This window comes from Peromyscus maniculatus, chromosome 1 (genome assembly GCF_049852395.1).
Source record: "Peromyscus maniculatus bairdii isolate BWxNUB_F1_BW_parent chromosome 1, HU_Pman_BW_mat_3.1, whole genome shotgun sequence".
Lineage (NCBI taxonomy): Eukaryota > Metazoa > Chordata > Mammalia > Rodentia > Cricetidae > Peromyscus > Peromyscus maniculatus.
This window is the reverse complement of record NC_134852.1, coordinates 35,263,017-35,281,588: the sequence shown is the minus strand read 5'-3', so window position 1 is coordinate 35,281,588 and position 18,572 is coordinate 35,263,017. Positions and strand designations below refer to the sequence as shown.

At 51.3% G+C, this 18,572-nt stretch overlaps 1 protein-coding gene across 6 annotated transcripts; it reads left to right on the top strand.

Annotated features, from left to right (window-relative positions):
• Positions 1-55: 55 nt before the first annotated feature.
• On the top strand, positions 56-18,359 carry LOC143266759 (5'-3' exonuclease PLD3). Of its 6 annotated transcripts, XM_076574797.1 has the most exons (14): positions 56-204; positions 840-1,022; positions 3,016-3,076; positions 6,652-6,742; positions 6,857-6,931; positions 7,024-7,166; positions 7,581-7,764; positions 9,077-9,191; positions 9,268-9,395; positions 11,279-11,479; positions 15,101-15,240; positions 16,598-16,763; positions 17,666-17,765; positions 17,870-18,359. In XM_076574797.1, exons 4-14 carry the CDS (start codon positions 6,716-6,718, stop codon positions 18,055-18,057), a joined length of 1,467 nt encoding a protein of 488 aa, XP_076430912.1. In that variant the 5' UTR covers positions 56-204; positions 840-1,022; positions 3,016-3,076; positions 6,652-6,715; the 3' UTR covers positions 18,058-18,359. The 6 variants fall into 6 exon arrangements, with proteins under 6 accessions (XP_076430912.1, XP_076430921.1, XP_076430906.1 ...); XM_076574806.1 differs by lacking the exon at positions 840-1,022 and having other exon boundaries at positions 56-200; XM_076574791.1 differs by lacking the exon at positions 3,016-3,076 and having other exon boundaries at positions 56-200.
• Positions 18,360-18,572: the final 213 nt, after the last annotated feature.

The following is an 18,572-nucleotide window of genomic DNA, read 5'->3' as shown; positions in this document are numbered from 1 at the left end:
GATGGGGAGGCATGGGGTGGGGAACCCAAAAGCTAAATGTGTAATCTCTTTCAAGGAACTGTGTGGCTGAGGTATGAAGAATGGTGAGCAAATAATCATTCAAAGATCATTCAAGGCCCTGGGGCTACAGGAAATAGCTGGGACTTTGTTCTGAGGACCTGAGGGAGCCACGGAGCTTTTGAACAGAAGAACAAATTCAGGCAGGTAGGGGATTGGAAGGTTGATGAAGAGCGGGATCCTGGGGAGGTGGCTGGAGTGGGAAGCCTGATGGATAAGGCCAGTTCAAAGCTAAGACCAGATTCTCAGGGGCCCAAGTAGCTATACATGGGGTCTGGCGCAAGTCCCAGGACTGAAGGAAGAGGTGACAGGCTAGGAATTGAAGACATTGAAAACTAGATAGAAGGTGGTGGTGGTGGTGGTGGCGGCGGCGGCGGCGGCGGCGGCGGCGGCGGCGGCGGCGTCACACGCCTTTAATTCCAGCACTTGGGAGGTAGAGGTAAGTGGATCTTTGAGAATAGGCCACCCTGGTCTATAGAGTTGCAGGACAGCCAAGGCTAAACAGAGAAACCTTGTACAAAAACAAAAAAGAAAGCTAGGTAGAATGGTCAGATCAACTTCTCTCTCTCTCTCTCTCTCTCTCTCTCTCTCTTGGTTTTATTGAGGCAGGGTCTCTCTTGAGTAGCCCAAGGTATCCTTGAACTCACTGTGTAGCCAAAAGAAAAAGAAAGAAAAGACCCTGAACTCCTGATCTTCCTTCTCCCACTTCCCAAGCGCTAGGATGACAGGCATAAGCCGTAACACCTAACTACAACACATTTCCCCTCTGTTTTTTGAGACAGGATCTCATAAGGCCCAGGTGAACCTCAGACTCCTTCAACTCCTGATTCTCCTGCCTCTGCCTTCTAAGAGCTGGGATTACAAGCATATGTCACCTCAATCACCAGTGCCCTTGAAACAGGAACCTAGACACCTTTAATGCCAGCAAGGAACACCTCGAGTTCAAGACCAGCCTGGGTTATATGGTGAGATCCTGTCCCAAATTAAATGGAAAAGACAAGACAAAAAGGAACGGATTTAGGAGTGATAGACGACCTGGAGTCATGGTGGGTGGAAGGTCTATGGGGACACCTAGGCCATGCAGCGTGCAGAGCTGGAGTTGAGGGGACCTAGAGAACTTGGAGACAAGGATGCGGACTCAGAGAGGGGAACTGAAGCGGTAGTACTGGCTAGTGGTCCACAGGGTACAGACCGGTCCCTCCAGGACATGGTGAGAAGGTTTGTACCAGAGGGCAGTGGGGTGCCTTAGAAGGTGCTGAGCAGGAGTGGGATAGTTTAGAGTTTTGATAGTTTAGAGTTCAGAAGTACTTATCACTCCCGATGCTGTTCTGGACCTATGTAACTGGTTCCTCAGACCAAACACACACAATAACTAACTAACTAACTAAATAAATAAATAAATGTAACTTTTAAATTAGAAAACATACAAACATACCTTTAATTCCAATGCTCAGGAGATGGAGGCAGGCAGATCCCTTTTGAGTCCCCGAACAATCTGATCTACATAGTGAACTCCAGGTCAGGCTGGGCTACCTAGTCAGACTTGGTCTCAAAAGACAAAACCAAAAAGAAATGTGGTGGGTGGCACTCCTGTGGTCCCGGCTGTCTGGAGGCAGAGGCAAGAGGATCAAGGCCAGCCTGGTCTGCACAGTGAGTTCCAGGCTAGCCAGGGCTACCTAGCAAGACTGGAGAGAGACCGAGAGAATGGATGAGAAGGAGCCAGAGCCAGGGGTATCCCAACAACCTAGAAAGTAGAGATGGGCTTAATGGCCCTCTGAAAGCACAAGGCCCTGGCTTCATCCCTGGCACAAGAAAAGAAAGGAAGGGAAGAAAGAAAAGTTCAAGGACTACATAGTAGAGACACTGTCTCAAAGAGACTCAGTGTAACTGGGCAGCGGTGGCGCACACCTTTAATCCCAGCACTTAGGAGGCAGAGCCAGGCGGATCTCTGTGAGTTCGAGGCCAGCCTGGGCACAGAGTGAGATCCAGGACAGGCTCCGAAACTACACAGAGAAACCCTGTCTCAAAAAAAAAAAAATCAGTGTACCTGGCACCTGGCATGGTAACTAACACCTTTAATCCCAACACTCAGGAAGCAGAGATCTCTGAGTTCCAGGAGAGCCAGTGCTAGGTAGAGAGGCCCTATCTCAAATGGAAAAGAAAAGAGAAGAATGGATGTGAGTCTCGCAGAAAGCAGCCGCTTTTCCCAGGTTTCAAGTCTTGAGCCCAGAGCCTAGGGCTTGCCCATTTAACATTCATACATCCCTTAATCCCAGACATAAGATGATCCCTCAAAGCGAGAAATCCAGAGTCTGCTTAAAGGGCAAAGGGATTTATTAAGAAAGGAAAACTCACAAGATAGAACAGAGGAATTGTCACAGGGTCCTGGAAAGGTAAGGCACGGTCCCACACTGTTCTTCCTCCTGAGACTGTCGCAGCCCCCAAGTCCCACGAGGGAGTGACAAGAGTGACAAGAGACGAGAGCAACCTACAGCACGCCTTGTCTCAGGTCTTAGGGTAGCCACGCCCCAGGGGCAGGTACTTCAATGTCACAGGTAGGTGGGACAGTTACCTGCTGCATCTCTGGGGGTAGCGTTTCAAGGTCATAGACAGAACATTATTCACTACAATACCTGCTTTGGAAATGAGGCCAGCTATGTTCAGAAAAGCCAAGACTGGCCGGGCAGTGGTGGCACATGGCCGAAACCCGGCATCTATCTCAAGAGCCCAGCCAGGGCTGGAGACTCGGGTTCAGTTCCCAGCACCCACATGGCAGCTTATAACCATCTGTAACTCCATTTCCAAGGGATCTGATGCCTTCTTCAGGCCTCCTTGGGCAGGCACCAGGCATATATATGGTACACAGACACACATGTAGGCCAACACCTATACACATAAAATAAATAAATTTTTTTTTTGAAAAAAGCCCAGCCAGTTTTGCTTCCTCTTTGTCTGCAGATGGTGGTGTCACACCTGAACAGACAGGACCACAGGCCAAGGAGCTGTGGACAGGAAGAAGGTATGTTTCCTGGCTGAGGTGCACCCCATGTATAAGAGGAAACTGAGCAGGAGGATCAGCTGGGTTGATTGTGCTGGGGCCTTGGGAATGCCTGCATACAGGTGGCACAGGCCATGGAGGAATACCAGCTTCTGACTGCCATACTCTTGTTATGGCCTACGTGCCCCCCAGGGTGGGTCTGACTCTTGCTCCATCTGAGTCCACCGATGTCTGGAGGCTAGGGATGGGGAGAAGGAACACCCCAACCAGGATCGTGAGCCAAATTACACTTCAGTTTCTACAGAAATTATGAGCATTTGGGCTGGCGGGATAGCTCAGTGAATAAAGGCTTTTGTCGGTGAGCCTGATCGCCTGAATTCAGTCGGCTGGTCCTACTGGCAGATAGGGAACTGACTCTTGCAGGATGCCCTCTGACCTCCACGTGAGTGTCATGGCATACACAGAATAAATGTAGTAAAAAAAAAATTTTTTTAAAGATTTATTTATTTACTTATTAAGTATACAGCACGTATGACTGTAGGCCAGAAGAGGGCACCAGATCTCATTACAGATGGTTGTGAGCCACCATGTGGTTGCTGGGAATTGAACTCAGGACCTCTGGAAGAGCAGTCAGTGCTCTTAACCTCTGAGCCATCTCTCCAGCCCTAAAAAAAATTTTTAAAGAAATTAAAAATAGCATTTAAACTGATTTAACAATTAGTTGTTTGATACAGGGTCTGTAGCCCATGCTGGCCTCAAATCTCAACAGTCCTCTTGCCTCACACTAGAGAGTGCTAGAATGACAGGTGTGTGCCACCATGGCCTGCTAAATTAATTTTTAAAAAGATTTATTTATGCCAGGTTGTGGCGGTGGCGAATGCCTTTAATGCCAGAATTCAGGAGGCAGGGGCAGGGGGATCTCTGTGCGTTCCAGGACAATCTAGTCTACAGAATGAGTTCCAGGACAGCCAGGGCTACATGGAGAAACCCTGTCTCAAAAAAAAAATATTTTTATGTATGTGTGTATATATGTCATGACCATAAAAGAGCATCGGCTTCCCTGGAGATGGAGTTACCTGTGTGAGCTGCTCCTGTTGGGGCTGAGAACCCAACTCAGGTCCTCTGTAAAGCAGAGTTTGTTCTTAACCGCTGGCCCATCTCTCCAGCTAGAGATCAGGTCTGTCTCAAACTCTCTTTGTAGCTAAGTTCATGACCTTCAACTGGTGAATCCTGCTTGCACCTCCCAGGTGCTAGGATGACAGACTTGTGCCTTCACACCCCATTTCCGACTTTGTGTTCTTCAATAAAATCGGCTTTCTCATCAAAGCCTTCAGAAATCATAAAAGTCAAACCTTGACTTCTCCTCCCATCCCCCACCCTGTAGTTCACCCACTCCAAGGCTGCTGTCTTCTGCTTCTGTGGGTTCTTCCCCCAGCCTCAGAGAACCCTGGCACTTGCCCTTGCTTGCTGGTTTTTGGAGCCTGGTTTTTCTTTCTTTCCTTTTTATTTATTTATTTTATTTTTATTATTTTATTTTTTTAGACAGGGTTTCTCTGTGTATCCCTGGCTGTCCTGGAACTCACACTGTAGACCAGGGTGGCCTCGAATTCACAACAGATCTGCACAAGAAATCTGCCTGTGTGTGTCCCACATTCTATCTAAGCAGGATTTAAAAAAAAAAAAAAAAAAAAAAAAAAAAAAAAACAAAAACAAAAACAAAAACAAAAAAAAACCTTTTTTAATGTTACTTTTTATTTAGGTCTTTTGAGACGGGATCTGATAGAGCCCAGGCTGATGTTAATTGGATTTAAAGCTAGGGAAATAAACAGGTGGTCCCTTCTCTCCACCTAGCCAGCCCCAAACACACAGGAAGTGACAGGGACAGAAAAAAAACGCCCAGCTTGTTTTTCTTTTCTGAGACTGTCTCACTCTGCAGCCCAGGCTGGCCTGGACTTGGTTGATATCCTCCTGCCTCAGCTATACCAGGACTTGGGAAACTCAGATAGGCTTGCTAAAAGGCCAGTCTAGGTATACAGTGAGTCACAGACCAGCCTGATCCACAGTATGAGACCTTGTGTAAAACCACTCACCATCCACCCCAAAAGTTAATTAATGAGAAAGCCGGCTGGGGATGTAGCCCCTTGGTAGGGCTTTTGCAGCGTCTGGGATTTGAAGGTCAATAACACACATACACAGACCAAGAAAGAGGGTCATCCCTTGGAGGTAACCACGGGCTGTGCGTCTCAATAGCAATGCAAGCTCTGTCCCTGTCACTTCCTGTGTTTGGGGCTGGCTAGGTGGAGAGAAGGGACCACCTGTTTATTTCCCTAGCTTTAAATCCAATTAACATCAGCCTGGGCTCTACCAGGTCCTATCTCAAAAGGCTTAAATAAAAAGTAACATTAGAAAAATTTTTTTTTAAATCATGCTTGGATAGAATGTGGGATCCAGAAAGCTTTTTTTTTTTTTTTTTAAATCTCTAAAAATATCAATTGACTTAAAAAAAAATACCGTCGTCCCAACAGACGACCAAAAAAACCTCTGTGGCCATCAGCGTCCGTTCTCCCATCCCATCGCGTGGACTGTCTTCTGCTGAGCTTACCCTTCCCTTTGAGTTAACATTATTCAACCTTGAACTCCCCATTTTATCTTCTGAGCGTCTTCAAGATTAATCTTGTTTTTCACTAGGTGCCCATGGTACAAAAACTCACATTTGTAGATCAGAAAAAGGGTGAGAATTCCTTTTTCTCTGACTTTTCGGTCTCTCTCGGGGTATGGTGGGACAGGGGTGGCGCGAGGCGAAACTCACCCCGCAACCCTGTGCTCTCACCCCACCCCACCCCCGCAAGCTAGACCAGGTTGCTGGGGACCGCCCCCTTCCCCCTTCCCGCAGCGGGGAAAGCGGGCTGTTGCGCGCACTGCGCAGACTCCCCGCTGCAGTGGGCGTGATCCGCGGAGGCCCCGCCTCCTCCCTCCCGCCCCTACTCAGCTGCTTCAGCAGAAGCTGGGGCCCCACCGAGGTCGCTGCCGCCGCCGCCAGAGTAAGGCTGGGGTCATATTAGGGAGGGGGCCTGGGGTGTGGGGAACGGGAGGCCGCGATGGCCCTGGGCTGTGAGCCTCAGGTGTCTGGTCAGGTAGGTGTACCTGGGAATAGGCAGACCTGGAACATTCCGTGAGTCACCCCAAGACTGAGAAGAACCAGGCACAAAGATTCGGGGCTCCACGGGCCCCCAACTAGAAATGTCTTTTTGGAATTACCTAGATTCGAGCTCAGCAGGGAACAAAAAGGGGTGCTGATGGGGAACAACGTGGGTGCTAAAGACCGACAAGCTGGAGGCTTTGAAAGGCGGCAGGATGATGGCACCGGAGAGGCGGGGGAAAAAAAAAAGAGGCGTTGGACCTTCAGGGATTTCAACATCCCTGCTGACCAGTGACCAGCTTCCTCCTTTTGGGGTGATGGGCACAGGGCCAAGGGCCCCCGTGATCTTCGGATAGAGGGTTTTAGTGGATCTCATAAGCCCAAGAGCATCCACTTGCTGCGATGTCCCTGAAAGCTCAGACCGCCCCACACAGTGCCTGATTTTTGTTTTTCCCAGTTTCCAGTCCCTGACACACCCACCTTGCCGCCTCGGCTCTGCCCTCTCCCAGCTGCCGGGCAATATGAAGCCTAAACTGATGTACCAGGAGGTAGGAGGATGGGATGCCTAGCGGGGACGGGCTGGGTGTTTTGAAGGGCAGGAGACCCTGGACCAAACCATCCTATGACTCCCACTTCCCCGTCACCCCTTCTTGATCCCACAGCTGAAGGTCCCTGTTGAGGAGCCTGCCGGAGAACTGCCCGTGAATGAAATCGAGGCATGGAAGGCAGCGGAGAAGGTAGGAGTAAGCTGCTCCCCTTGAACTTTCTCAGAGACTGTTGGGGTGGCCAGCCTTGTGTAGGCTGACAGCTCCCTTCCCCTCGCCCACAGAAAGCCCGCTGGGTCCTGCTGGTCCTTATCCTGGCAGTGGTGGGCTTTGGTGCCCTGATGACTCAGCTGTTTCTATGGGAATACGGGGACTTGCATCTATTTGGACCCAACCAGCGCCCAGCCCCCTGCTATGACCCCTGCGAGTAAGTGGAAGGGGAGCTGGATGGTGGATGGGAGGGGTCCTGCCAGCCCAGGGACACTTAAGCCTGCAAGAGCACCATGCGCTTTGGTGCACCATGCGCTGTGATGAGGGGGCTGTGTGTGCCCACGTCCATGCCCACTCACCCCTCCCTTGCTGTTTCCATGGCAGCCACAGCGTCATCATCCTTTATACAGGTCTGTGAACACATGGGCAGCATCTCTCATCTACATCTGTGAATACACACATATCCCTCCCACACCTCTAGATAGACCAGCCACACACACACACACACACACACACACACACACACACACACACCAGACTTCCATCCATATCTGGGGACCAGCAGAGCCTTTCTATCCCAACCTATCATCTCTGGCCCCCTATGGCTGACAGCTGTCCTCCATACCTTCAGAGCAGTGCTGGTGGAGAGCATCCCTGAGGGTCTGGAGTTCCCCAATGCCACCACGAGCAACCCCTCCACTAGCCAGGCCTGGTTGGGCCTCCTCGCCGGTGCTCACAGCAGCCTGGACATCGCATCCTTCTACTGGACCCTCACCAACAATGACACCCACACGCAAGAGCCCTCTGCCCAGCAGGTACCCAAAGCCTCTCTTCCCACCCAGCCCTCCCGCACCTCCCAACTACCAGCTGGCTGTGGGAATGGCTGTGGGAATGGTCGCAATGGAGAAGGAGTGGGAGGGACTTCCTGCCGCCCTGGAGACAGGTGGGAGAGTCTTACAGGCTAACTGTACACAGATGTTTAGTAACAGCTGTCTTCGGACAACCTTCTGAACTAAGAGTGGTGGTTTGTGTCTTGATTATCTGGAGGCCTCTGAATGTCAAGGAGTGACTTTGGTTATGATGGATTAGGCTCGCAGATGTCACCCTGAATCCATCACACAAAGAAGGAACAAGTTCTAGCCCAGCCCAAGCCAGGCTGCCACCACCCTTGCAGTGTGTGACCTTAGGCAGGTCCTCTCTCCTCCCATATCGTATCTGAAAATTGCAAACAGCATACTGCTCCCCTGCTGAGCTCCTGTAAGGATGCAGTGGGCTAACCTGTGCAAACTTAGTCCAGTGCCTGGTACAGACTCAGCGCTTTCTGAGTGTTTACTGTTAAGATATGATTGTTATAGTCTTGGCAGTGGTGGTACACACCTTTAATCCCAGCACTCGGGAGGCAGGGGCAGGTGGATTTCTGTGAGTTCGAGGCCAGCTTGGTCTTCAGAGCGTGATCCAGGACAGCCAGGGCTACAGAGAGAAACCCTGTCTCACAACCCACCCCCCTCAAAAAAAAAAAAAAAAAAAAAAGACGTGGTTGTTAAGCCTGGCATGAGAGTTCTGGTCTGGAATCCCAACACTTAGGCAGCTGGGCCTTGTGGTGTGGGCGGATAGTCCCAGCTACTCGGAGGCTGACGCAGGAGAATCTCAAGTGTAAATCCTGCTACAGCTTCAAATCAAGTTTGTGGTCAGCCCGAGGAACTTAAAGAGACTCTGTGTTCAATACTTTCAGTGAAATAGAAAAGTGAGGGCTGGTAGGGTAGCTCAGCAGGTAGCTCAGATAGCCACACGGACCTGACAACCTGAGTTCAATCCCAGGAACCCACGGTCGAAGGAGAGAACTGACTCCGGATAGTTGTTCTCTGACATCCGCATGTATGTGTACATGCATACACACACATATACACAAAGGGGAGTGTGTAGGTAATACTGGAGTGGAGCACTTGCCTGTCACGTGCAGGGCTCTGAGTTCCATCCCCAGCACCACACACACACCAAGAAAGACGAAGGGTTTCAGTATTGTCATCTGTGAATCCTCCAATGTAAGGTTTAAGTAAAGCCTATTCGTTCTTAACCTTAATATTGGAGCACTGGCTGGCCCAGGCCCTCAGCAGCTGTCTCCCACAGGGTGAAGAGGTTCTCCAGCAGCTCCAGGCTCTGGCACCCCGAGGCGTAAAGGTTCGCATCGCCGTGAGCAAACCCAATGGACCTCTGGGTGATCTGCAGTCCCTGCTACAGAGTGGTGAGCTAGCAACAGCAAGGGTGGCAGGCCTGGGGCCGCCCAAGCTGGCCCCTGACTGCTGCCCCTGTGCTCACAGGTGCCCAGGTCCGCATGGTGGACATGCAGAAGCTGACCCATGGCGTCCTGCACACCAAGTTCTGGGTGGTGGATCAGACCCACTTTTACCTGGGCAGTGCCAACATGGACTGGCGCTCGCTGACCCAGGTCTGTGCGTACTCTGCCCGCCTTCATTCTCTCCTCCTGATCCTCCCTATCCATCCTGTGGTCCAGCCCTCCACTGCCTTGGTCCTGCAGTAGTTTAGGGTTTGCCCTGAGTCCTGTTGGCAGCCGCCAGGACACAGAGCACCGGAGGTCCTGTCCACTTACCTGGCCTTCATTGTATGTTCCTTGTGTGTGTTTGAAGCCCATCTCTGAACTGGGGGACTCTGGGAATCTGGGGGTAACAGGTAGGTTTCCTGGATGTGCAATTCAGTGTGGAGCCTGCCTGTCACCAGGTAGCACAGCTTCAAGAGCTCAGGGCCAGGATGGGGAAGAAACAGAGGCTGGGGTGAGTTGAGATGGTGGGCGGCACAGGCAGTGTCAGGGTGGGATGGGGGTGCAGGCAGAGGGTCACGGGTGGGGGTGGGTGTAAGCAAAGATCAGGTACAAAATGGGGGACCAGGCAGAGGATCCAACATGGGGTGGAGATACAGAGGGTCAGGGCAAGATGGGGGTGTTGGCAGATAGAGGGTCAACTGAGATGACGTGGAGATGAAAGCAGATGGGAGGAGGCACGGGCAGGAGCATGGAGGTGAGGCTGGAAGGTGGCAAGGGCAGGGTGGCCAAGCATAGAATGGGGAAACTGAGGCAGAGGATCTAGGGTGGAATGAGGCGGCACAGGCAGAGCTCAAGGTTGGAATAGGGGGAACACAGTGGACTGACTGTAGCGGTCTAAAGGAGACATTGGACCCAACCTGGGGTCTTAGGGAAGGGTCCCCAAAGAAACACGACTAGTCTGCCTGGAGCATCAGTAGGGACCCGCACAAGAGGGGCTGACTCAGGCAGGAGTGTGTAGGAGGCAGAACAGACATGACTCTAATTCACCCCAGCAGATGCTGCCCCAGGCTCCTAGTCTCAACAACTATGCAGGGACACGCTGAAGACACAGTATTCCTATGTGCCTATCCCCCCCCCCCCCCCAGCGGAGCCTGTCGGGAGCCCAGGGGAATGCTGGCACAGTCTGGGGAGACAACACCTGAGTCCGCTGGACCTGGCTGGCATAGGGCAGAAGCCACAGGCTTGCAAAGTTTCGGGAAACACACAGCTCATAGGACCTAATGCTTCAGGCCTGTCATCCAAGATCCTTGGGAGTCTGAGGCAGGATGATTGAAAGTTCAGGACCAGCCAGGATAACTTAGTGAGACCTTGTCTCAAAAAGTTTTTTTTTTTTTTTTTTTTTTTTTTAATGAGCAGGGGATGGACTGCAGAGGTAAAGAACCTGTCTAGAATCCCTGAGTGAGGGGCTGGGATGTGGCTCAGTGGTAGAACCCCTGCCTAGAATCCCCAGTGAGGGGCTGGGGTGTGGCTCAGTGGTAGAACCCCTGCCTAGAATTCCCCAGTGAGGGGCTGGGAGTGTGGCTCAGTGGTAGAGCCCCTGTCTAGAATCCCCCAGTGAGGGGCTGGGGGTGTGGCTCAGTGGTAGAGCCCCTGCCTAGAATCCCCCAGTGAGGGGCTGGGGTGTGGCTCAGTAGTAGAGCCCCTGCCTAGAATCCCCCAGTGAGGGGCTGGGGTGTGGCTCAGTAGTAGAGCCCCTGCCTAGAATCCCCCAGTGAGGGGCTGGGGTGTGACTCAGTGGTAGTGTAAGGCCCTAGTTCCAATACCCAGTGCCACAAGAAAATAAAAACCCTGGAACTTTGCAATAACTGAATGTTTCTTCAAAACATAAGTCAAGTTTAGAGCTACATATTTAAGGTCTAGGATGTTGGTTTTCAGAGCGGAGGTTTTAGGTACAGGAAAAGATCGAGAGGCTTTGGCTAAGGCAGCAGACAGGACATGCCATCTGTGAGCTCCAGGCCAGCATTCCCAGGCTCCACATTGCTCTCCCACAGGTCAAGGAACTGGGAGTGGTCATGTACAACTGCAGCTGCCTCGCTCGAGACCTGACCAAGATTTTTGAGGCCTACTGGTTCCTGGGCCAGGCGGGTAGCTCCATCCCTTCAACCTGGCCACGGCCCTTTGACACCCGCTACAATCAAGAGACACCAATGGAGATCTGTCTCAATGGCACCCCAGCTCTGGCCTACCTGGCGGTAAGTTGGGGGAAACGGGTCTTCACGTCATCACTTGCGGCCTCCATCCAGACCTGCCTGGTGATTGTTGGGGAGGGAGGTCTGGATTTCACCCTGGGTCACCACTGTGCTTTGTCAAAAGCTTCGGCTGTGTCCCAAGCTCCCTTAGCACGGGATTCATCTGGAAAATGGGTGTCCTGGCATTTCCACCGTCTGTGTGAGGTACACGTGGGCTCGGAAACCCCAAGCCCTTGGTGATGTCTAAATCAGCCACAGGTAGCTCTTTCCATTTGTTTATTTACTTAGCTTGAGATAGAGTCTCGTGCAGCCCACGCTGGCCTTGAGCTATGTACCTGAGGATGGCCTTGAACGACTTTGGGGGGGTTGTTTTTTGAGACAGGGTCTCACTGCATAGCACTCACTGGCTAGCCTGGAACTCACAGAAATCTTCCTGCCTTTGCCTTCTGAGTGCTGAACTTCAAACATGGGCCACCACAGCCAGTCTTCTTCTTCTTTTCTTTCTTTCTTTTTGGTTTTTCAAGACAGGGTTTCTCTGTAGCTTTGGAGCCTGTCCTGGACAAGCTCTGTAGCCCAAGCTGGCCTCGAACTCACAGAGATCCGCCTGCTTCTGCCTCCCGAGTGCTGGGATTATAGGCGTGCTCCACCACCGCCCGGCTTCTTCTTCTTTCTTCTTTCTTCTTCTTCTTCTTCTTCTTCTTCTTCTTCTTCTTCTTCTTCTTCTTCTTCTTCTTCTTCTTCTTCTTCTTCTTCTTCTTCTTCTTCTTCTTCTTCTTCTTCTTCTTCTTCTTCTTAGGCGTGCTCCACCACCGCCCGGCTTCTTCTTCTTTCTTCTTTCTTCTTCTTCTTCTTCTTCTTCTTCTTCTTCTTCTTCTTCTTCTTCTTCTTCTTCTTCTTCTTCCTCCTCCTCCTCCTCCTCCTCCTCCTCCTCCTCCTCCTCCTCCCCCTCCTCCTCCTCCTCCTCCTCCTTCTTCTTCTTCTTTTTCCAGTACTGGAAATGGAAGCCAGGACCCTACACATGCTAGCAGAAGGTCTACCACAGGGCTATATCCCAGCTATTTCGATTTAAATAAATTAAAACTAGACACAAGCTGAGGAGATGGCTCAGTGGCTAAGTGTTTGCCGTACAAGCCTAAGGACCTGAGTTCAAATCCCTACACCAGGCACAGCAGCATGCATCTGCATTCCCAGCCCTGGGGAGGCAGAGTCTGGGAGTTCTCTGGCCAGCCACCTATCCAGATCTTTAAGTTCTGGTTCAATGAAAGATCCTGTGTCAGAAATAAGGTGGTGTCCACTTTTAATCCCAGCACTCAGGAGGCAGAAGCAGGAAGATCTCTGTGAATTCTAGACCAGTCTGACCTACCTAGTGGCCAGGCCAGTCAGGGCTACATAGTGAGACCCTGTCTCATTATTTAAAAAAAAAAAGTAGAGAATGATTAAGGAAGATAACCACTGATACAGGGTTTCTCTGTGTAGCCCTGGCTGTCCTGTCTGTAGACCAGGCTAGCCTTGAACTCACAGAGATCCTCCTGCCTTTGCCTCCTGGGTACTGGGATTAAAGGCATGCACCACCACCTCCCAACTATTATTTTTCAAAAATACTTTATTTAATATGTGTGCATGTGATATATGTACACGTGAGTGAGGGTGCCCGTGGAGGCCAGAGACATTGGCTTTCCCTGAAGCTGAAGTTACAGAGGTTTGTAAGCTGTCCTGTGTGGGTGCTGGGAGCTGAACTCCAATCCTCTGCAAGAACAAGGCACACACTCTTAACCACTGAGCCACAGCCTCCCCTACCCCCCCCCCTTTTTTTGGTTTCTGGAAGCAAGATCAAATAATTCTATAACTCAGGCTACCCTGGAACTCCGTACTTAGCTGAGGCTAGCCCTGAACTTCTGACACGCCTGCTTCTACTTCCCAAACATCAGCATTACAAGAGTGCCCACATCTTTTTCTTTTGGAACAGATCTGTGTAGCCCAAACTTACACCCATCTCTTGATCCTCCTGCCTCAGCCTCCTGAGTGACGGATTGTAGGCAGACTTGCCACCATGTGTTGACTCTTTCGTGGGACAGTTATTGAGCATGATAGACAAAACACTGCCGATTTTAGCTATTGCCACATTTTTCAGTTGAGGAAGGCCATGCGGGGCTTTCTGTGTTTCCCCTTGAGCAAGTCATCGAGCCCAAAGTCATGGTGGAGGCTCATGAATCATGGATGCAGGGAGACATGATCTTTGGTGCCCTTTGTAACGATAGTCTTCCATAGAGATGAACACTTCCTTCTTCCATGGCACTTCTATTTTTAAAGTTGCAGTTTCCTCGGGACCCGAGCAAAGGGCCCGTTGTGACCCCTGACACATGCAGAATTGCCTGGTCAGGGTTGCATGTGACAGAATAGATCTCCAAATCAGTTGCCTGGAGGTGGCACTAAAACCCTGTCCCTAGCCAGTTGAACTTGCACCTGCCTGTAATTCTAGCACCAGGAAGAGTGGAGGCAGGAGGATCAGGAGTTCAAAGTTATTCTGGTGGGCTGGAGAGATGGCTCAGAGGTTAAGAGCACTGGCTGTTCTTCCAGAGGTCCTGAGTTCAATTCCCAGCAACCACACGGTGGCTCACAACCATCTGTAATGAGATCTGGTGCCTTCTTCAGGCCTGCAGGCGTACATGCAGGCAGAACACTGTATACGTAATAAATAAATCTTAAAATAAAAAGTTATTCTGGCTACATAGTAAATTACAGACCAATTGGACTGCATGAGATCCTATCCCCAATAAACCAACTAACTAACCAACCAACAAAAAAATAAAATAACAGGGGCTGGAGAGATGGCTCAGAGGTTAAGAGCACTGGCTGCTTGCTCTTCCAAAGGTCCTGAGTTCAATTCCCAGCAACCACATGGCGGCTCACAACCATCTGTAATAAGATCTGGCTCCCTCTTCTGGCCTGCAGGGATACATGCAGGCAGAACACTGTATACATAATAAATAAATAAATCTCTAAAAAATAAAATAACAACAAAATCATAAGGAGCTAGGGAAATAGATCAGTGTACCACTTGCTATAGAAGAAGCATGAGGACTGAGTTCAGATCCCCAGAACTCAAAAACAAAACAAAACAAAAAAAACCTGGCATAGTAATGCAAATCTATAATCCCAACACCACTGTAGGTATGGTGGCAAAGAGACTGCCTCAAACAAAATGGGGGGCAAGGACCAACGCGCGAGGGTGTCCTCTGACTTCCACTCACACAGTGCGGCACATGCATTCACATATGTAATACACACATATATGTGTACATACACTGAAAAAAAAAGCAAGTCTCCAAGTAGCAAAGTGGCGTTATTGCTGCTGGATCAGGACCATCCGAGAGTATGAATTCTGAAGCCCAGCACTTCACTCTCAGCCGCACTGATTGGCCATGTGACCTTAAACAAGTAGCTTACCCTTCCAGAGTCTGTTTCCTCACCCGCAAAACAAATGGTAATTCTCCTTCCTCTCATGGAGACTGTTTTTTAGTGAGCTCCATAGCACCCGGTTCATTGTGAGTGTTCCGAACTTGGGGTCCACTGTGATGCTGCCTCCAGCAGGACACGTGTATTGACTCTCCCCTCACCCCCCAGAGTGCACCCCCACCACTGTGTCCGAGTGGCCGCACTCCAGACCTGAAGGCTCTGCTCAACGTGGTGGACAGTGCCCGGAGCTTCATCTACATTGCAGTTATGAACTACCTGCCCACCATGGAGTTCTCCCATCCCCGCAGGTACTCTGGGCTGGGGAGGGCTCAGGATGGGGAACTTCTGTGGGAAGAGGGCTAAGGGGACTCCAATAGCAAGCAGGAGGCCCAGGCAGGAGAGCAGATACAAGAGAGAATATGGAGGCAAGGGCCGTATCTCAGTGACAGAGCTCTCATTTAACGTGCTAGAGGCCCCAGGCTCACCCCGAGTGTCACCAAGAAGGGGTGTGGCAGGGGTGATTGAATGTGGGGTCGGAAGATAAGATAGAGCTGGGAAGAAGGCTCACTGAGTAAAGTGCTTGCCGAGCGAGCGAGAGGACCCATTTGGACCCCCAACACCTCAAATAAGAGGCATGCGTGACGGCATGCATCTCAGGTGGATCCCAAAGACTCACTGGCCAGTCACCCTAGCTGAATTGGGGTGATCCACATTCAGCAAGAGACCCTGTTTAAAAAAGTAAGGTGGACTGAGGCTGGAGAGATCACTCACCAGTTAAGAACACTTGCTCGATCAGTTCCCAGCACCTACCTTGTTCCGAACATCCGTGTTAAGTGGCTCACAGTTGCCTATAATCCAGTGAGAACACACACACACACACACACACACACACACACACACACACACACACACAGGAGATGAGAGGAGATTGGGCATGGTGGTGCATATCTGTAAGCCCATTCTTTGGAAGAAAGACTGAGGTGGGAGGATGGAGACCAGCCTTGGCTACAGAGTACAACTGTCTCAAAACAAAAGATGGGAAGATGAGTTTTGGGGTGTCCAAACGATAACCAGGAACAGGAGGTGAGGAATATGAGAATGCAGGAAGAGAGCTTGGGAGCCCCAAAGCTGTAGGTAAAGTCTATAGCTAAAACTGCCTCTTCTAGGGTGGTACACATAACATAAAAATGGATACATCTTTTGAGGCTGGAGAGATGGCTCAGCAGGAAGAGCACTTGCTCTTTCAGAGGACCCGAGTTTGGTTCCCAGCACCCATCTCAAGTGGCTCACAACTGTTTGTAACTCCAGCCCCAGGTCATCTGATGCCTTTGTCTTCTATGATACTCACAGGCTCACATCTACACGCAGACACAGCTACACATAGTTAAAGCAATATTAAATCATTTTTAAAAAACCAGTAAGTACATATTTTTAAAAATTAAAAAGAAAAAAGCCAGGGTGGTGGTGGTGGCACATGCCTTTAAGCTCAGCACTCAGGAGGCAGAAGCAGGTAAATCTGAGTTCGAGGCCAGCCTGGTCTGCAGAGTGAGTTCCAGGACAGCCAGGGCTACACAGAGAAACCCTGTCTACAAGACCAAAACAAACAAACAAAGAAAAAACTTAAAAAGAAAGATCTGCCTCTTCCTCTCCTCTGCTGCACCTCAGGTTCTGGCCAGCCATTGATGACGGCCTTCGACGGGCCGCCTACGAGCGAGGCGTCAAAGTGCGCTTGCTCATCAGCTGCTGGGGGCACTCGGAGCCGTCCATGCGGTCCTTCCTCCTCTCCCTGGCTGCTCTTCGTGACAACCACACCCACTCTGACATCCAGGTGGTAAGAACCCAGCCCCTTTCCACTGCACGGTCCTGGGGACGCAAGGGTCGTGACAAGGATGACCCAGAGTGTACAGCCATGCGGGGGAAACTATGAACCATGGCTGGCTGGGATTTGGGGAGTGCGGAGAAAGGTCCGTCACTGAGGTGGGGAGTCTCAGGGAGAGGGGCAGGGGTGCATGAAGCTGACACACAGAAAGACTTTGTGAGGGGCTGTGGCTTGGGTCAGTCTCTAGGACCTCATAAGCCAGAGGTGAGCCCACACTTACAATCCCAGCACCTAGCAGGTAGAGCAAAGAGAATCAGAAGTTCAAGGTCATCCTTGGCTATACAATCAATTCAGGCCAGCCTGGGAAATGTAGTGAGGCCTGGTCTAAGAACCAGGTGCAGAGGACGAGGAGGGATGGCAGTCTGTGGAACTGGAGAGATGGCTCTCTGGCTGACAGCACTTGCTGCTCTTCCAAAGGACCAGATTTTGGCTCCCAGCACCCCATGTCTGGCAGCTCACAATAGCCTGTAACTCTAGCTCCAGGGACTCTCATGTCCTCCTCTGGCCCTGGCACACACACCCACACACATAAACGTAAAAGTCTTTAAGACAGAAAGAGGAGAGACAGAGGCAAGACAGACTTTCCCTAGGAAAAGTGACATCGGATATGGGGCTTCAGGGGGGAATACAAGCCACTGTAGGTCTCTCCCCACCCCTGCCCCACCTCAGCTGGTGTTTACTGAGGACCAGCTGCACTGGGCGCTGCTTGGGTCCAAGGATCCACCCCACCCCAGGGAAGCAGCCCGGTCCCTTGGAGACACCGCTGACATGTCCACCCTGCCGTCCCAAAGCTGCTCACAGCTCCCCAGCTTGCACCCGAGCTTCTCCATACCGTCCCCTCCCCTCCCCTGCAGAAACTGTTTGTGGTCCCTGCGGATGAAGCCCAGGCTCGAATACCCTACGCCCGTGTCAACCACAACAAGTACATGGTGACTGAACGCGCTACATACATTGGTGAGTGCCCTGACGCAGTACCATGGGCGTATCAAGGGAAAGGAGGTCCTGGGCACTAGCTCCCGGCCACCCCATCAGACCCTTACTCTACCCCTTGTCCCCAGGAACCTCCAACTGGTCTGGGAGCTACTTCACAGAGACAGCAGGCACCTCCCTGCTGGTGACGCAGAACGGGCATGGTGGCTTGCGCAGCCAGCTGGAGGCTGTTTTCCTGAGAGACTGGGAATCCCCGTACAGCCATGATCTCGACACCTCCGCTGACAGCGTGGGCAATGCCTGTCGCCTGCTTTGAGGCCCAGCCCAATGGACAGGCCAAAGCCTTCCAGGCCCCCTTGGACTCAGCTCTGGGTCCTGGTTTTTGTCCCCATGCCCTCGCTTCTGTCTGCCTCCTTGTGTCTCCTCAATCTCCCTACTGTGCTCCTCTGGCTACCTCCACCTCTGCTGGCCTGACACTCTGGCCCCTGTGGACCTAGCAGAGCTGGGGGAGGATCAGGCCCCAAAGTAGTGGGGGTGCATGCTGGGCCCAGACCTTTGGCCCACCCCCACAAAGGGGCCAAGATTATAATAAGTAAATAATTGTCTGTACAGCCTGTACCTAACTGAGTGGTGTGAGATGGCTCGTTGGTTAGGGGGCAGGTGGCACGGACTTCTAATGGAGACATCTCAGCATGCAATGCACGCAAGGCCGGCGTGGGCTGGGCATGCAGCGTGTGACCACACTGGCAGGCATGGGCTGGGCATGCGGCGTGTGACCACACTGGCAGGCATGGCTGGGCATGCATATAACCAGCATGTGTTGTACTGAGC